General features: G+C 38.4%; 3 protein-coding genes across 11 annotated transcripts; all 3 read right to left on the bottom strand.

The window, feature by feature from the left end:
• Positions 1-114: 114 nt before the first annotated feature.
• On the bottom strand, positions 115-2850 carry LOC116245725 (urease accessory protein F). Of its 2 annotated transcripts, XM_031617280.2 has the most exons (3): positions 2541-2850; positions 2167-2312; positions 115-1397 (listed from the first exon to the last, which is right to left on the bottom strand). In XM_031617280.2, the coding sequence occupies exon 3, from the start codon at positions 1211-1213 to the stop codon at positions 494-496; it is 720 nt and encodes a 239-aa protein (XP_031473140.1). In that variant the 5' UTR covers positions 1214-1397; positions 2167-2312; positions 2541-2850; the 3' UTR covers positions 115-493. The 2 variants fall into 2 exon arrangements, with proteins under 2 accessions (XP_031473140.1, XP_031473214.1); XM_031617354.2 differs by lacking the exon at positions 2167-2312.
• A 1873-nt stretch (positions 2851-4723) lies between these two features.
• Positions 4724-8256, bottom strand: LOC116257023 (polyamine oxidase 6-like). The gene is made up of 10 exons (XM_031633616.2): positions 7907-8256; positions 7453-7702; positions 7200-7346; positions 7025-7086; positions 6741-6922; positions 6523-6666; positions 6270-6419; positions 5880-6134; positions 5713-5794; positions 4724-4924 (listed from the first exon to the last, which is right to left on the bottom strand). Exons 1-10 carry the CDS (start codon positions 8010-8012, stop codon positions 4881-4883), a joined length of 1422 nt encoding a protein of 473 aa, XP_031489476.1. The 5' UTR covers positions 8013-8256; the 3' UTR covers positions 4724-4880.
• Positions 8257-11362: 3106 nt separating this feature from the next.
• On the bottom strand, positions 11363-15470 carry LOC116256983 (polyamine oxidase 1-like). 8 transcript variants are annotated; one of them, XM_031633558.2, is made up of 11 exons: positions 15194-15469; positions 14717-14966; positions 14464-14610; positions 14289-14350; positions 14005-14186; positions 13787-13930; positions 13534-13683; positions 13154-13408; positions 12987-13068; positions 12295-12483; positions 11363-12179 (listed from the first exon to the last, which is right to left on the bottom strand). In XM_031633558.2, the coding sequence occupies exons 1-10, from the start codon at positions 15297-15299 to the stop codon at positions 12338-12340; spliced, it is 1524 nt and encodes a 507-aa protein (XP_031489418.1). In that variant the 5' UTR covers positions 15300-15469; the 3' UTR covers positions 11363-12179; positions 12295-12337. The 8 variants fall into 8 exon arrangements, with proteins under 8 accessions (XP_031489418.1, XP_031489425.1, XP_031489465.1 ...); XM_031633565.2 differs by having other exon boundaries at positions 11363-12019; XM_031633605.1 differs by adding an exon at positions 15080-15108 and having other exon boundaries at positions 11363-12483; positions 15194-15313.
• Between the last annotated feature and the right edge of the window lie 3033 nt (positions 15471-18503).

Here is an 18503-nt window from a genome sequence, read left to right as displayed (position 1 = left end):
CTTTTCAGCCACAGTCTTTAACCGAAAAAGAGGCTATGCGCCTACTGGCTGTGAATGGTTTTCCTTTACATTGTTCGAAGGAAAGCACTTTATTTTGAAGTAAAAATTGTCCCATCTTCAAACACATCTTACAAGTCTATTTAAAAGCAGGATATAAGAGAAAAAATAACTGTCTTCAAGCTAACCCATTTGCAACTTATAGCATGTTTGTTTCCTGGGATGCCAATAACAGTAACAAATGCAGCCTCGAGTGGCCCATGTTTGTGCTAAATGGAACAGGACACTCCACAATAACGCGGACATCTGCATTATTTGGCTGTCCGTCCTCTGAAAGGACGCTGGTTGGTGTTAAAGGTGGCCAACAAAACTAGTTGCAAGTCCAGTAGCCTGGGTACCTCACTTTACCTTAATTGTAATGCACTGATGTAGTTTCCCAATCTACAGTTGGGAACATTGATAGAATGAATTTATGTGGCTTCTCTTTCAAATCACTTCAGGAACAAAACATCCGAGAAAACAAATACCCATGACAACCCTGTACAGTATCAACCAGGGGAGCTATTTGGCATGCCTCTTCAACCGGCCGATTAAGCCACTTCCTCACAATTCCTTCTGCCACTTGAGCTACTTGGTGCTGCAGCACTGCTGCTCCTAATGGCCCAACCAAATTCAGTCTTGTTGCTGCAGAAATTATGTCCCGCATCGTCATGAACATGTAAGCACGCTGACTTGTTGCTGAATCGAAGCCAAGGAGACCAGTTACCAACCCGAAAATTGGTGCATGGTGAACATAGACGATTCCTGAACTTAGTAGCAGTTCCCTCATTTTCTTAAGAATCGGCAACTCAGTAAACACGGAAGCAGCCACCCTCAAGAGAGCTGATCCTTGAGTAACGGATGCTTTTCTGCTTACTTCATTAGTTAAAGTTGCTTCCAATGTTCTGTCAAGCAGGGACGATGTCTCCAGATCAGGAAACCTGTTTGCTTTATTCACAAAAGGGAGCAGCAGGCTACCTGTATTCTCTAATATTTGGATTATGTATGTTTTGAGATCTTCCGGCCCAAGAACCATACCTGCTTGCACAGCAGCCTCAAGACCGTAAGAATGAGCAAATCCACCAGTTGGAAGAATGGAATCCAATAGTTGCCATTGATTCCATTGCATAAGTTGATCCCCAGATGGAGACTTTTCAGTTTTTTCATCTACTTCCATCGAGCATTCCACAGGCAAGAGAAACTTACCGTAACCAATGAAAAGGCTTCAAGTAACTAGTGAAGAAAACTAGAACCATTCAGTACTAATTCGCTCTTTGTTGATCAAATAGGTCCAGAACATTTCAACCAGCAATAACAACCCGAATTTTACCAGCAGAGTACAGAATATGATCTCGCTACATCTGCCAAGAACCCAATAGTAAGTCAAATACATCTATCAGTTTGTGAGGTTTTAAGCTGTCACATAAACAATACTATGGCAAAAAAACTGGAAAGTTTAAGTTGCTGTCATATCTGATGTTGGGAAAAAATTGAAAATGATACTGGAACTAGAGAGCAAGTACTGCTCAAGAACCAGGATCAAAGACACTATACCACCATTATATTAGCTATGAGGGTGAGCAATGGACAGTATTTGAAGTCCCAAAGCCAACTCTGTACTTTACGCATCAAATTGATCTCTCTCTCTCTCTCTCTCTCTCTCTCTCTCTATCTCTCGCATAGTCAAAACTTAATTAACAAGTCTCTGCTGGATGCAGGCCAATCGGAATATTCAGAAACAGTAAGATAGAAACTGCAAGGATTCTAGTTCTTATAGATACTGGAACTTGCTAACCTATTCAGCAATCACTTTCATGATTCCTCATGTCAAATATCGCTCTTAGTAAAGCGCCCAGTATCTGATCTATAATCTATTATTACGTCCTGCATTGTGTGTTCTCCGGTGCTCCACGTCTCGATAAAACATAACTAGAATACTGTAATGCAAAAAAAAAAAGTTCGTACTTTAAACTTCACTGCTTCGAACAAGATTATTCATTCAGTTTCCGCATAATTTCCTTCTCCCCCAACGGTCCAACCAAACATGCTTCGAGTTTAGTTCGCAATAAAAATCTTATGCACAAAGGGCCCTAGGTTACTAGAGAGAGAGAGAGAGAGAGAGATTAGTACACCGTTCGAGAGGGAGATCGCTCGACTGAAAACCACCGGACGGACTAAGAACTTTTTTGCAGATTCTGAGCCATCCTTTGGCCGGACGATCCCCTTTTCACTCTTGAACCCCACCGTCTCTCCGACGGTGTCCTGAGCTCCACTTCCTGTGCGGGCGCGGACCCATTTAATCCAGAAAAAGGGAAAAATATAAATGCAATTTCTCGAAATATCCTGCCTTTCAAGGGCTCCCAATTCCCAAGTTCTCATAAAGCAGAAAGAAGGAAAATCGTAGGAACAGCCACGCCACCTTGGTTCTAACAATTACACAACAAAACCCAGAAAAAATAATCAAGAAATCATCCAGAATGAAGAAGTCGTAGTCTGAAACTTACGCTAAATAAGAGGGAGAGACTGATCGATCGACGACGGAGGACTGCGGGCTTTAAGAATGAAAGGTTGAAGATCAGATTTCTCTCAATCTCTTCCCATTTCAGGATGAAATTGGATGTTAAACTTTGACCGGAGGACGTAGGAATAATAGGACGGAGGAAGCGGGAGGTCAGCGAGAGGGAGGAATCCCCGATACTTTCCTGGAAGTCTTCTTGAATGGGCGCTTGCTCGCTTATCCAGAATATCTGGGGTAAAGTGGGACATTGACAACGCGGATCCATTATCGTAATTTAGTCCCCAGAACCTCGTCGATCGCCTGATCCTGTCCAAATTCAAGACGAGCTGCTGGAACTTGGCTAATTTATTGAGTACCTTTGTCCAAATTATTCTAAAGATCGGTTTTCAGTTCATGTTTCAAAATGTTCAGAGTTGGATTGATCCTTTGTTAGCACATCATACCAAATGTATGATACAGTTCGGATTCTGCGGATGCATGTGAATAATGGTAAACTGGATAGATTCATTTGCTTGATCATTTTATTTTTATCTGTTAAATCAGCCAATCCACGTTGATTTGAACGGCAAAGAGATGGCTTATCAATCCATGGTCCAACTTTGGTGGCAATTCCAGTGCATCCGAATTCAACCTCACATATTACAGTGAAGTTGGATCCCATTTTGAAAGTCGAATTGGATATGGATAGGCAAAAATAGATAACTGATCAATTCCTGGAAGTCTTCTTGAACTGGTTCTAAATCAGCCAATCCACGTTGATTTGAACTGGTTCTCACCATTACTTGTAGCTTATAGCATTTATCAATTCGATCTTCTGTCATCGTTTCTTCACAACGAAGCAGCATCACTTCTTAAATTCTTCAGAACATCAGAAGCGGTTTCCATGCCTGTTGGTTTTCAAATTTATGCATTAAGACAAAAAAGTCGATCTTATGAAGGAAATTTGCAAAAGACTGTTTACATGAAAAACTAGTTTATGTAAGAACTGCAACTGTTGGCCCCAGCAGGAAAGGGAAGTACCATTTCTCCTCATGGTTATTGGCCCCAGCAGGAAAGGGAAGCCTTGGCGAGCCAGCAGCACCCCCTCACTGTCTGGTCAGACGGTCTTTTTTTTTTTAATTAATTAAATTATTTGGACTACAAGAACAGACCCTCACTCTTTGAACAGACGATTTCTCCTCACCTTCTATCATTTTGATATTTTTTTGTTTTTATATATTTGGCTTTTGAGATGAGTAGTTTCACAAATTGCCATTCAAATTTTACGGTTTTTTTTAAAGCAGTGGTTTGGGAATTATGCAGAAAACTTAAATGTCTATTTTTTAGGTCCACATCGTTAAGTGCGTATTTGTTAATCACTCAACAGTTACGCATTTTTAAAAGTTTCACCTCTTATTTAATTTTTTTTATTTTTTGTTATTTAAGTTTTTATAACAAAATTAAGTAAACAAAGAAACATGTTTATTAACATGTTTATTAACAAAATTTAGTCGTCAAGGAATTCATTAACAAAATTAGATGACAAGTAGTCATTAAGAAAATAAAAAGAATGGTAAAACCAAAAAAATAAAGTAAACAAAGAAACTATAGAACACAGATGAAAAAGGAAGGGCTAGTTCGAGACAGAGAGAGAAGAATACTGCAATGCAAAAAAAAAAGTTCGTACTTTAAATTTCACCGCTTCGAACATGATTATTCACTCAGTTGTTCCGCATAATTTCCTCTCCCAACGAAACATGTTTCGAGTTTGGTTCGCAATAAAAATCTAATGTAGGTTACTAGAGAGAGAAAGATCGGTACACCGTTGGAGAGAGAGATCGCTCGATTGAAAACCACCGGACGGAGTAAGAATTTTTTTGCAGATCCTGAGCCTTGCCGAACTCTTAAAAATAAATCCGAAAATTTTGAACGGTCGTTGGCAGAACAAGGTGTTACGAGTTCCATATACAATGGAATGAGGCAAATCTGGTAGCCTTGGCATTCGGATGAGCAGCACATTCCTTTGCCTTCATCGACGGGAAGACTTATGTTCCGCGGAATCAAAGACGGCCTAACTACTGGACCTTAGTCTGGAGTTAAGGCACATTGAATAGTGGGGTCATTTTTCTATTTTATAGTTTGTCTTTCATAGAGAGAGAGAGAGAGAGAGAGAGAGAGTATTCATGAACAACGAAACGGACAGAGCTCCTTTTCTCATCATGCATTCTTAGCTGAACAATGAGTTTTCAAAATAAATAGAGTAACTTGCATGCAACAATTATTTCCAGCTCATAGCATTTATTGATTCGCTCATCTGTCATTGTTGTTTCTAGACAACTAAGCAGCGTCATTTTCTTAACTTCTTCACAACATCAGAAGCGGTCTCCATACCTGTTGGTTTTCAAATTTATGCATTAAGAGAGAAAGAGACATTCTTATGAAGGAAATTAGCAAAAGACTGTCAGATGAAAAACTAGTTCAAGGAATAACTGGAATTGTTGGCCTAGCTTGAGTGGCAGATTCAGAGCTAGCTACCATCAGTTCTACATATGTGAGTAGTGCACTTAAGCAGCAAAGGATGTCCAGAAAAGTACTACATGCAAATCTACCGGATCGGAGTCGACAACACACCAGAATCACACGCAATAGCAGAATCTCAAGGAGGCCATTTCCTTTCCCGCATGTTATTCACTAAGGGTCACTGTGAACGAAACTATAACTGGCCTTTCGGATAGCACAGTCCCATGCATGAAGCCAGTTACCTTCAATTGTTTCAGTAATTGAAAGAGTTGAATGGCAGGGGGTATAGCCAACAGGCCTACCAACCCTTTCTATGAGAAGGCTTCTGCTTATAATACACACACATTTTTAGCTTTTTTCTCTTCGTCCTATTACTTCTTCAAACTTGGTTTCCTAAGTTCCCGCTAATTTTTTTTATGGAAAAAAGACAAGGTTTACTTAAAATTGTGAGTGTTTGCAGTGGATGCTGCAGAATTTGGCTTTCTCCTACTGCATAAGGTTACTGACAGCAGTTATGACACTATGATCTTATTTCACCTGCACACTTTCGGCAACCTTTCAAGGAAACTCAAGTACTTGAATCTGAGACGTGAAACTATAAAAGTAATACAAGGTTAAGCCAGAAAAGCACAGCAGAAGATAAAGCAGGAGAAAGGTACCTGCAAAATAAGCGCCATGGACGTAACCATTGTAGTCCAAACTCGTATACTCGCCCGTAAAATAAATGCGTCCAACAGGAGCCTAAAGCCAAATACAGTTTGATAGAGAGCCGAATTTGTAAGTGCTTGGTTGATAAATAGTGAAAGCAACGTTTAAAGGGCATTACCTTTAGCTTGTTGAAATCGTCATCTGTTACGCCTATCGGCCAGTTACTGTAAGATCCACGTTGAAGTCTATCCATTCCCCATCTTGGAACAAGAATATCCAAAGCATCAGGAATTTCAGGGCCAAATATTTTACGGAGCACGTCCATTGCTTCTTCTTTGGTGACGTTATCAGACTGACGTTCAATACGCCTGGCTTCATCATCTGTAACTGTTACAAAAAGTATGTTCGACCCCGGGTACTGCTTCTCCAAGTGCTTTGGAAACAAAGAGTTGAGCAGTAAGCCTCAGAAATTCACTCAATTGTACATGCCATATGCTACCAGACGTTTAACTACAATCAATTAACAAGATGCTTTATTTTGGTCTCCAAAAAAGAGAGAAGCACCCACCTCCCAATAGTTGTAGTAACCCCTTCTTTCGCTCGCATACGAGAAAACTGCAGTTCCTGGACCAGAGGGCCAGAATGTATGTGGAAACTTTAGAAATATCTTCATGTAGATTGCCATGTCAAACTTGTACATGGAAAGGATCTTCCATCGCTAAGTCCAGATAAATTGCAAGATAGTAAAGCCAGCACGTTAGTAATTGATCCATTTCTGTAGAGTATGTAGGGAACATGAACAGGATTCTATCCACACTTACAGGCAATTCAGGTTTGAAACGAATAAGCTTGCTTTGAAGAACACCTAAGCTAACCGAAAGTATGACATATTCTGCACTGTAAGAAGTTCCATCTTCAACAAGAACATGAACACAGTCATCTCTGTAGTGAATTTCCCTAACAACCTGACCGGAATTGAAGTTATTGATAACTACAAAATGAGATTTAATGAAAACCAGAATCACACCCACGATGGTACCTTTCTTAAAATTAGGCGCCCGTCAGTCAATCTCCCATCCACTGATTTTAGAAATTTACCACCTAAACCATGAACTAGCTGCTCATATCCCCTTTCATCAGCAACAAAGCGCTCATTTGGACCATAATATGTGTGCGTTTGAAGGGGTATTACACTCTTCAAACTGGTCACTCTTGGAGGCTCTGTGATAAGAACATATCAACAAAATGGAAGGTGTACGAAGAAAATCAGATTCCACCAAATTCAACACACTTTCGTTTCATAAAACATAAATTTATGGCTACCTGCCATCTCCATGTCAAAATCGACATAGTCTACTGCCATCTCCAAAGGTGTTTCTGGAACGCTACAATTAATTCCATTTGTTTGAACAACCAACATTAACATTCTTTTCAGCCTGAAACTGTAAGATCCGAAGCAGAGACTAATGCGCGGGCTGATTCGTATAGGGAAACTTACTATCCAAAAATGCGGTGGGCTTCCAAAACAGAAACGTCTTCTTCATTGTTAGCTCGTATTGTTGCTACCAGGTTAGTGCTAAACTTGTTCGAAGCTTCTTGTTTTTTCGTTATGTCCAAAACCTCGGAAAGTGGAATAGCTTTACCACTGAAGAAGAGGAAAAACATTCAAAAAAGAAACAAGGAAAGGGACTGGTTATATAGCTTAGCAGCTAACGTAAACTGTATAAAAGGAAAAGATGTACAATCACAACTTTGAATCGTAGTAATTGGACGAGATATTGGAGTAATCCGACAAGAATGTTCTGAGTCCTGACTCATGGGCAAGCTCCAGTAACGGGTTCAAGTGATGCCCACCAACGCCTTCGATCCAGTTGGCACCAATCTCAATAGTTTTTCCCCCAAACTCACGCTTGTGCATCCTGCCTCCGATCCGATCACTGCCTTCCAATATCAAGAAATCATCAACCCCGTTTTCTGAAAGCTTCTTGGCAGCCATAATGCCTAGTCCCGCAAAGGAAAGGAAGAAATAAATTCAGAGCCACAATTTTTTCCCATTGCAAAGATATGAAGCAGTAACGTTTGTCTTTGTACTTGAGAAGTGAGAACCTTATCTAAGAACAGGCTTGAACATCATGAGGATTTGAACATCATCCAAGTCAAGAAGTGAAAGATGGGTCTCGCTGAAAATAAAGTTTGTATAGGTACCTGACATTCCTGCTCCAACTATGATCACTTTGTGGTGACGCTGTGGCAATGATGCCGCCAATGGAGCGATGAAGACCAGGAAAAGTAGGAAACAAAATGGCGACATCGTCTCGATTCAGGAAGGTGCTGCTGCTGCTTGAATTTACGGGAAGATGAAATGATGAGCTGAAGCAGGAATTCTGTGCGGCTTAACTCACAGATCGTGTGGGCTGGAGCCTGTAGATAAGCACATCAACGATCAATCCTCCGCGTCGGGATTACATCGCCATCCGATGGCTACTGCAAGTCAACACCAAGCAGATGACAGGAACTCGCGATGTTGATAAGCCCGATCGGCCGTCACATACTTTACTATTCCGGGTTTCGGGGTGGCCAACATAAAAATCAATTTCTATCGTTCACATTGGGATACTTTTATATTTTTTATGAAAAGTTATTCTTTGACTCTTTACATTGACCATCAAGTATTTTTCTGTCGCTTTAAATCTTTAACATACCATCTCAGGTTCGGAGTCTAATATATATAAAACGATCTGTAATTTTATAAATAATAAACATACAGGCTTCATAAATAAAAAACATTAAAATATATTTAAAAACCCATTTACTCCTAATAAAAAATAAAAATATTTTCAAATAAATAATTATTTATTCTTTAAATTTTTTTGGCCAGTTTATCTATGATTTTTTTCATTTTTTTGTTCTGATTCTAAATAGAATGAGATGTAAAGTGAGGCGTGTAGTCCTAAATAATTTAATTAAAAAATGTCATCGATGAATTCTTTTAATGGATTATCTTTTACCAAGGATAAGATAGTCTTTTTAGTACTTTTGATATTTTCCAATCTATATCAACAAAGCCCAAAATCTCATTTTTGATGTGTTTAGTTGATGAAAGTCTGACTGGAAGGGGTGGTGCCGGGAATTTTGACTAAGTACAGTTATAACATTTTAAATTTTTAAAGAACAGCAATATGTAAACGAGAAAGATATTTTGAAATATTAATATATGAAATAAGCAATTTATTATTCTAGTATATTAATATCAACAGGCATCAAAATGATATAAGTAATAGAAATTGATAGGTAATGTCAACTTATTTTTGTTCATTTGTGTGTGTGTGTATAGAAATTGGTAGGTAATAGACAATTAGATGGTAGACTAATAATGAACAATCTCAGCTCTTAAATTTTTTTCATATCTAGTATTCCATCACATTTTTGTCATTGTTTTTATAAGATCGAGGTTTGAGTTTGTTTTTTATTCATCTAGCAAGTCTAGCATCTACCAATTTTTATATGTTCAAAATCTATAATTGAAAACCTCATGCGTCATAGTTAAAACACGATAAACTACCGTTGCATTATAAACCATCCTACCATGCATGCGACAGTCGTTCATTAGTAACATTTCTTTAACTTTTTAACTACCCAATAGCATCCAACATAGAACAACATTGTGTAATCACCCAAAAAATTTTCAAAAGTCTACATTCAACATTTTAGAATATTTTCTTGATACACCTCTGCTACCAATCGGGTTGAGCATATCTGGGCAATGACGCAAAATGACCATACTCGGTCAAGCCATCAGCCACGACCAGCATCGTCTCCGGCCAAGCCATCAACCACGACCAGCATCGTCTCCGGCCAAGCCATCAACCACGACCAGCACCGTCTCCGGCCAAGCCATCAACCACGACCAGCACCGTCTCCTTGCCCCCTGATTTGGTAGGCCAGCAAATTTTTCTGGCTCTACCACGGCTCTAAGTTGTGAGTTACTAAAAGATGAGCTTTGACAAGATGACAAATATTTTTAAATAAAGTAAACTTTTAGCTGATTATTCAAGTATACATAATTATGCCAGTAGTACGAGAAATTATATCCAAAATAGTTAATCTTATTAGCATTAAATTAGTTGCACTATTTGTTGATGCAAGAAAGCTGCCCACCAAAAACTTATGTATTCACAAAGTTATTATTTTTCTCGCGTCACGTTTACATAGCGGAACAATGTTATTCTTTTTCTAATTTAACCGTTAATTTGGCAAAAAACTGTGAAACTTTTTAATAACGATGGAAAAAGTGGTGGTTTTTGTCATTGCCAAATATGTGGATGCAAGGGGGAAGTTAGAAATTTTATGCTGATGGGCACTACTATATACGAGGGGACAAATTTATTTAAAAGACCAATATGAAAATAAAGAGTTTTTGTGGGACTGATGTGAGCGACTGCATAGACCTACCCATATGCGGCTCCTGTTGAATGTGCTTCTAAATTTTCCTCTAAGTATCTTAAGTCATCTCCTAAAATTAAAACTTTCAAATGAATGAAATTCATCTTATCTGAATTATATGAGTACCATTGTCATTAATTAAACGAGCAACTTCGTCGGATGACATCATGGATTAGTCCGTGACGTGACCTACTAGACTTGTTTAAATGGGCTCCTATGATAATTTAAATCCGTCTAAGTTGCTCGGTTACAAGGGTCATTCGATCGGCTGCTCAACAAGTCAAGTCACTCGAAGCTTGAGTCAAATTCAAATGTTAATTCTTTTAAGAGATAATAATTTTGAAAAAAGTAACATTCAAATTTATTTCATACTTGATTGAGAAACAAAAACAGCTGGCTGCCAATGTTGCCAGATCGACTAAATTTTTAAAAACCATCTATAAAAACACTACGCCATATGGAGCATTAGCAACCTTTTATATCATAGCAATGGTGTATGGTATTTCTAATGATAATTTATGGTGCCTTCATCGACATGTTTTAAATATCTCATCATCCAACAATATCTTGCAGCTAGTCAATTTCAATTTTCTATACTTGATGATATTTGGTGCTTGAGTTTAGCTAAACTGAGTTTGAGCTCGGTCAGGCTCAAATAAGCCAAGCTCGTGCTCAACTTGATATTCTGCTAAGATCAAAGCCATGGTGCCCGGCCAGCACGTCTTGACTGCAACCCTAATCCAACTAAAATTTTTATCTAATATCAATTAATGTATCGGTTTAATGTATTTCAAGCCACTTATGAACAAAAATCAAACCATTAAGTTATTGCAAAGTTTATTATAATATATAAAGTCTTATTTGCAGCCCTAATCCAAGTTAGCGGTGTTGTAAGAACCATTAATTTTTTGATGACCACAAACGCACGTACAAAGTTAATAATGATTGACATGTGGTTCGGTTTAGTCTATGACTTAGACACACACACACACACACACACCCCTCCAACCATTTTGAGCTCCGTCGCTTGATTTAGCACACCACCCTATGAAAATTATATAAGTTTCAAAATCTCTTCCCCCACCCAAAAAGGCCATTAAACTATATATGGTAGGAAAGTGGCATTAAAAACTGAACGAAATGTTTGCCCCTTTAATTAAGAGACAAGCTTTTGTTTCTCCAAGTTTGGTTAGCTTAAACCGAACATGAGTTCGGATGTCAACAACTGGGGAACTCTGCTGGTTCTGTTTTATTTTATTTTAAAAAAAAACATATTTCGTATTTTTTGCCTCATTAACTAATCAATAGCTGTATCGCCAAGTAAACTATCTTATGAGAAGTTTATATCCTAGAGGGCAAAATATATGGTTTGTATCGCTCTCTTTCTACCCTTCTCCCATCCCAACAGTACGATTGTGCCTTGTTGATTCGGATCCCAACCAGGCCCGTGCTTCAAAAGAAACCTCAAATTTTGGAAGTTCTGCGCGAATGTATACAACCTCAATGAAAGCTTTGGATCCTTCCTGTTACATCAACCACTTCATTTATGGAGATGGGTCCGCAGTTTTCAAGCTGGGTCTTCTCAGCATCATCACCATTGAAAAACTAGGTCCTCACCAATCTCAAACTTCTGAACCACGACGAGCCCACTGTCCTGGCTACCCAGTCCCACAAGCAGCCATTCCCAAAAGTGTATAATCCAAGTGGTAGTCAATTTGTCCTGTGCTCTTGAAGGAATTCTTCAATTCGTGGAGCATGGACAATGACGTTGTGATGGTATCTTGCTTTATTGGTTAGTTTTCACCTTCAAGGAATAGTTTCTTCCTTGCAAGTAACGTCCTCCTTCTTGGTGGTGATGACATGATGCATTCTTAGCTGCACAAGGAGTTTTCAAAGTAAATAGAGTAACTTGCATTCAAAAATTATTTCTAGCTTATAGCATTTATTGATTCGCTCATCTGTCATTGTTGTTTCTTGACAACTAAGCAGCATCGCTTTCTTAAATTCTTCAGAACATCAGAAGCGGTCTCCATACCTGTTGGTTTTCAAATTTATGCATTAAGAGAAAAGAGACATTCTTATGAAGGAAATTAGCAAAACACTGTTACATGAAAAACTAGTTCATGTAATAACTGCAACTGTTGGCCTACCTTAAGTGGCTGATTAAGAGCTAGCTACCATTTCTCCTTACGGTTATTGATCAGTTCTACATATGTGAATAGTGCACTTAAGCAGCAAGGATGTCGAGAAAAGTACTACATGCAAATCTACCGGATCAGAGTCGACAGCACACCACAATGACATGCAATAGCAGAATCTCAAGGAGGCCATTTCCTTTCCTGCATGTTATTCACTCAAGGGTCACTGCGAACGAAACTATAACTGGCCTTTCGGATAGCACAGTCCAATGCATGAAGCCAGTTATCTTCAGTTGTTTCAGTAATTGAAAGAGTTGAATGGCAGGGGGTATAGCCAACAGGCCTACCACCCCTTTCTTTGAGAAGGCTTCTCCTTATAATACACACACATTTTTAGCTTTTTTCTCTTCGCCCTATTACTTCTTCAAACTTGTTTTCCTAAGTTCCCGCTAATTTTTTTATGGAAAAAAGACAAGGTTTATTCAAAATTGTGAGTGTTGGCAGTGGATGCTGCAGAATATGGCTTTCTCCTACTGCATAAGGTTACTGACAGCAATTATGACACTATGATCTTATTTCACCTGCACATTTTCGGGAACCTTTCAAGGAAACTCCCGTACTTGAATCTGAGACGTGAAACTTTGAAAAGCAATACAAGGTTAAGCCAGAAAAGCACAGCAGATGATAAAGCAGGAAAAAGGTACCTGCAAAATAGGCGCCATGGACATAACCATTGTAGTGCAAGCTCGTATACTCGCCCGTAAAATAAATGCGTCCAACAGGAGCCTAAAGCCAAATACAGTTTGATAGAGAGCCGAATTTGTAAGTGCTTGGTTGATAAATAGTGAAAGCAACGTTTAAAGGGCACTACCTTTAGCTTGTTGAAATCGTCATCTGTTACGCCTATCGGCCAGTTACTGTAAGATCCACGTTGAAGTCTATCCATTCCCCATCTTGGAACAAGAATATCCAAAGCATCAGGAATTTCAGGGCCAAATATTTTACGGAGCACGTCCATTGCTTCGTCTTTGGTGACGTTATCAGACTGACGTTCAATACGCCTGGCTTCATCATCTGTAACTGTTACAAAAAGTATGTTCGACCCCGGGTACTGCTTCTCCAAGTGCTTTGGAAACAAAGAGTTGAGCAGTAAGCCTCAGACATTTTGTACATGCCATATGCTACCAGACGTTCAACTACAATCAATTAACAAGATGCATTATTTTGGTCTCCAAAAAAGAGAGCACCCACCTCCCAACAGTTATAGTAACCCCTTCTTTCACTCGCATACGAAAAAACTTCAGTTCCTGGGCCAGAAGGCCAGAATATATGTGGAAACTTCAGAAATATCTTCATGTAGATTGCCATGTCAAACTTGAACATGGAAAGGATCTTCCATCGCTAAGTCCAGATAAATTGCAAGATAGTAAAGCCAGCACGTTAGTAATTGATCCATTTCTGTAGAGTATGTAGGGAACATGAACAGGATTCTATCCACACTTACAGGCAATTCAGGTTTGAAACGAATAAGCTTGCTTTGAAGAACACCTAAGCTAATGGAAAGTATGACATATTCTGCACTGTAAGAAGTTCCATCTTCAACAAAAACGTGAACACAGTCATCTCTGTAGTGAATTTCCCTTACAACCTGACCGGAATTGAAGTTATTAATAACTACAAAATGAGATTTAATGAACACCAGAATCACACCCACGATGGTACCTTTCTTAAAATTAGGCGCCCGTCAGTCAACCTCCCATCCACTGATTTTAGAAATTTACCACCTAAACCATGAACTAGCTGCTCATATCCCCTTTCATCAGCAACAAAGCGCGAAGATGCACCATAGTATGAGTTCGTTGGAAGGGGCGTTACACTCTTCAGACTGGTCACTCTTGGAGGTTCTGTGATAAGAACATATCAACAAAATGGAAGGTGTACGAAGAAAATCAGATTCCACCAAATTCAACACACTTTCGTTTCATAAAACATAAATTTATGGCTACCTGCCATCTCCATGTCAAAATCGACATAGTCTACTGCCATCTCCAAAGGTGTTTCTGGAACGCTACAATTAATTCCATTTGTTTGAACAACCAACATTAACATTCTTTTCAGCCTGAAACTGTAAGATCCGAAGCAGAGACTAATGCGCGGACTGATTCGTATAGGGAAACTTACTATCCAAAAATGCGGTGGGCTTCCAAAACAGAAACGTCTTCTTCGTTGTTAGCTCGTATTGTTGCTACCAAATTAGTGCTGAACTTGTTCGAAGCTTCTTGTTTTTTCGTTATGTCCAAAACCTCGGAAAGTGGAATAGCTTTACCACTGATGAAGAGGAAAAACATTCAAAAAATAAACAAGGAAAGGGACTCGTTGTATAGTTTAGCAGCTAACGTAAACTGTATAAAAGGAAAAGAAGTACAATCACAACTTTGAATCGAAGTAATTGGACGAGATATTGGAGTAATCGAAGAAGAATGTTCTGAGTCCTGACTCATGGGCAAGCTCTAGTAACGGGTTCAAGTGAAGCCCACCAACGCCCTCAATCCAATTGGCACCAATCTCAACAGTTTTCCCCCCAAACTCACGCTTGTGCATCCTGCCTCCGATCCGATCACTGCCTTCCAATATCAAGAAATCATCAACCCCGTTTTCTGAAAGCTTCTTGGCAGCCATAATACCTAGTCCCGCAAAAGAAAGGAAGAAATAAACTCAGAGCCACAATTTTTTCCCATTGCAAATATATGAAGCAGTAGCGTTTTTCTTTGTCCTTGAGAAGTGAGAAGTTGAGAACCTTATCTAAGAACAGGGCTCTGCAATGGTCTTCTTGGACAAATGAGGATTTGAACATCATCCAAGTCAAGAAGTGAAAGATGGGTATCGCTGAAAATAAAGTTTGTATAGGTACCTGACATTCCTGCTCCAACTATGATCACTTTGTGGTGACGCTGTGACAATGATGCCGCCAATGGAGCGATGAAGACCAAGAAAAGTAGGAAACAAAATGGCGACATCGTCTCGATTCCGGAGGGTGGTGCTGCTGCTTGAATTTATGAGAAGATGAAATGATGAGCTGAAGCAGGAATTCTGTGCGGCTTAACTTAGAGATCGCGTGGCTGGACCCTGTAGATAAGCACATCAACGATCAATCCTCCGCGTCGGGATTACATCGCCATCCGGTGGCTACTGCAAGTCAACACCAAGCAGATGACAGGAACTCGTGATGTTGATAAGCCCGATTGGCCGTCACGATTTCGGGGTGGCTATTGTAAAAATCAATTTCTATCGTTTCACATTGCGATATTTTTATTTTTTATGAAAAGTTAGTCTTTACATTGTCCATCAAGTATATTTTTGTCGTTTTAAATCTTTAACATACCATCTCTGGTTAGGATTCTAATATATATAAAACGATCTGTAATTTTATAAAATAATAAACATACAGGCTTCATAAATAAAAAACATTAAGATATATTTAAAAATACTATTTACTCCTAATCAAAAATAAATAATTATCTATGCTTTACTTTTTTTTTGGCTAGTTTCTCTTTGATTTTTTTCATTTTTTTGTTCGAAGAATGAGATGTAAAGTGAGACGTGTAGTCTTAAAGAATTTAATTAAAAAATGTCATTGATGAATTCTTTTAATGGATTATCTTTTGCCAAGGATAAGATAGTTTTGTTAGTCTTTTTGATATTTTCCAAATGAATCGATATTTTGAAACATTTTAAAAAATTAACACGGCAGACTGTTTATTGCATTCCGTACAACGTCCAAGGGGAGCAAAACCCCTTCCTACCCTCAATGACGTGCAGCTCAATGATATTCATAGGGCCAGGGAGGAAAATATCACGTTTCCGTGTTAAGCCTAACATGAAAATATTCAATGTTATTATTTTTCTCATTTAACCGTTAATTTGGCCAAAAAACTGTGGAACCTTTTAATAACTATGGAAAAATCTTAAAAAAATAAAAATAAAGTTGAGTGTGGTTTTTGTCATTGCCAAGTCCCTCGATGCAGTGATGAGGCTAGAAATTTTATTTTTATGCTAAGGAGCACTACTCACCTCGCAGCGGATTACTGTATATGAGGGGACAAATTATTTTAAAGGACCAAGATAAAAATAAAGAGTTTTTGTGGGAATGATCTGAGCAACTGGACAGACCTGCCCATATGCGGCTCCTATGATAATTTAAATCCGTCTAAGTTGCTTGGTTATAAGGGTCACTCGATCGGCTGCACAGCAAGTCAAGTCACTCAAAGCTTGACTCAAATTCAAATGTTAATTCTTTTAGGAGATAATAGTTTTGGAAAAATAACGTTAAATTTTATTTTATATTTTATTGACAAACAAAATAAGCTGGCTGCCAATGTTGCCAGATTGTCTCATTTTTTAAAAAACTATCTATAAAAACACTAGGCCATATGGAGCATTAGCAACCTTTTATATCATAGCAATGGTGTATGGTATTTCTAATGATAATTTATGGTGCTTTCATCGACATGTTTTAAATATCTCATCATCCAACAATATCTTTCAGCTATTTAATTTCAATTTTCTATACTTGATCATACTTGGTGCTTGAGTTTAGCTAAACTGAGTTTGAGCTCGGTCAGGCTCAAATAAGCCAAGCTCGAGCTCAACTTGATATTGTTCTAAGATCAAAGCCATGGTGCTCGGCCAGCTCGTCTTGTCTGCAACCTTAAACCAACTAAAACTTTATCTAATGTCAATTAATGCATTAGTTAAAAGTATTGCAAGGCACTTATGAACAAAAATCAAACCATTAAGTTATTGCAAAGTTTATTCTAGTATATAAACCATTAAGTCTTGTCAGCAGCCCTAATCCAAGTTAATGTTGTCGTAAGAACCATTAATTTTTTGATGACCACAAACGCACGTTCAAAGTTAATAATTATTGACCTAGTATACAATCCATATCAACCAATTATTAAAATTACATACATATGGTTGGATTATACAAAAAAAAGTTGATAATTTATTATATATATATATATATATCCTTGCAGACACATCAACCACTTCATTTATCGAGATGGGTCCGCAGTTCTCGAGCTGGGTCTTGTCAGCATTATGACCGTTGAAAAACTAGGTCCTGACCAATATCAAACTTGTGAACCACGACGAACCCACTGTCCTGGCTACCCTGTCCCACAAGCAGCCATTCCCAAAAGTGTATAATCCAAGTAGTAATCAATTTGTCCTGTGCTCTCGAAAGAATTCTTCAATTCGTGGAGCATGGACAATGACGTTGTGATGGTATCTTGCTTTATTGGTTAATTTTCACCTTCAAGGAATAGTTTCTTCCTTGCAAGTAACGTCCTCCTTCTTGGTGATGATGACCGATGACATGCTCATGCATGTTGTCCTTATTGTGTACCTTTCACTTTTTGCCGTTCTTGATTTGCTTTAGTCCACGAATACTTTTATTCATAATCTTATTTTGCGTGTCTTCTTCTCGATTGTTTGTGATGTTTATAATTATCCAACTCTCATTCGCTGCATCGAAATTACATAATTTCGTATTATTTCATACTTCTCAATGTTTTGATTTTCGAGAGTTCAACCTGAGACTCTTGTTGGCTTTTATCCTCCCTCAAATGAATTAATTGCAAATATTCTAAAAGTGAAAGCCATAACTTGAGGAATAATGGAAAATTTTAATTCATGACATCTCGATTTAAGTGCTTCTCTATTAGTAGGATGTCCAAATAGTTGTTGATGCATTTAGAGCACGCAAATAGATGATTCCTCGCGTGCAGGATCATCCATCTGCCGTGAGAACATGTCCATGGTCGCATGTTCATCACATCACCCATGTCACGCACAAATGCATCATGTAACATCATCGATCCCGTGTCGTACCTAGGTGCGTTATACAGCCACATTTGGTCCATTAAAAGAAAAAAAACAAAACAAAGAAACATAGTTATTAAAGAAGAAAAATTTATTTTAACAACATTTAGATCAGACGACGTGCAACGAAAGCCAACCAACGACGTAAGTCACGGCAAGAGTCTTTGCACCCTTCACAATCGTGGTGGCCATGGCCAAAAGTGGATGAACACTACTGGTAGGGGTACAAAGTCATGTCATAATCCTGAAATATATTCACTCTTTTGACACATCTGAATCGAGTTGGATTTTTTATAATCATCATAGTTAAACAAGTTTAAAGCATAGTTGGTCGGATT

Source organism: Nymphaea colorata, chromosome 1 (assembly GCF_008831285.2).
Source record: "Nymphaea colorata isolate Beijing-Zhang1983 chromosome 1, ASM883128v2, whole genome shotgun sequence".
NCBI lineage: Eukaryota > Viridiplantae > Streptophyta > Magnoliopsida > Nymphaeales > Nymphaeaceae > Nymphaea > Nymphaea colorata.
Note: the sequence above shows the minus strand (reverse complement) of the source record. Positions and strands in the feature narration are given on the sequence as shown.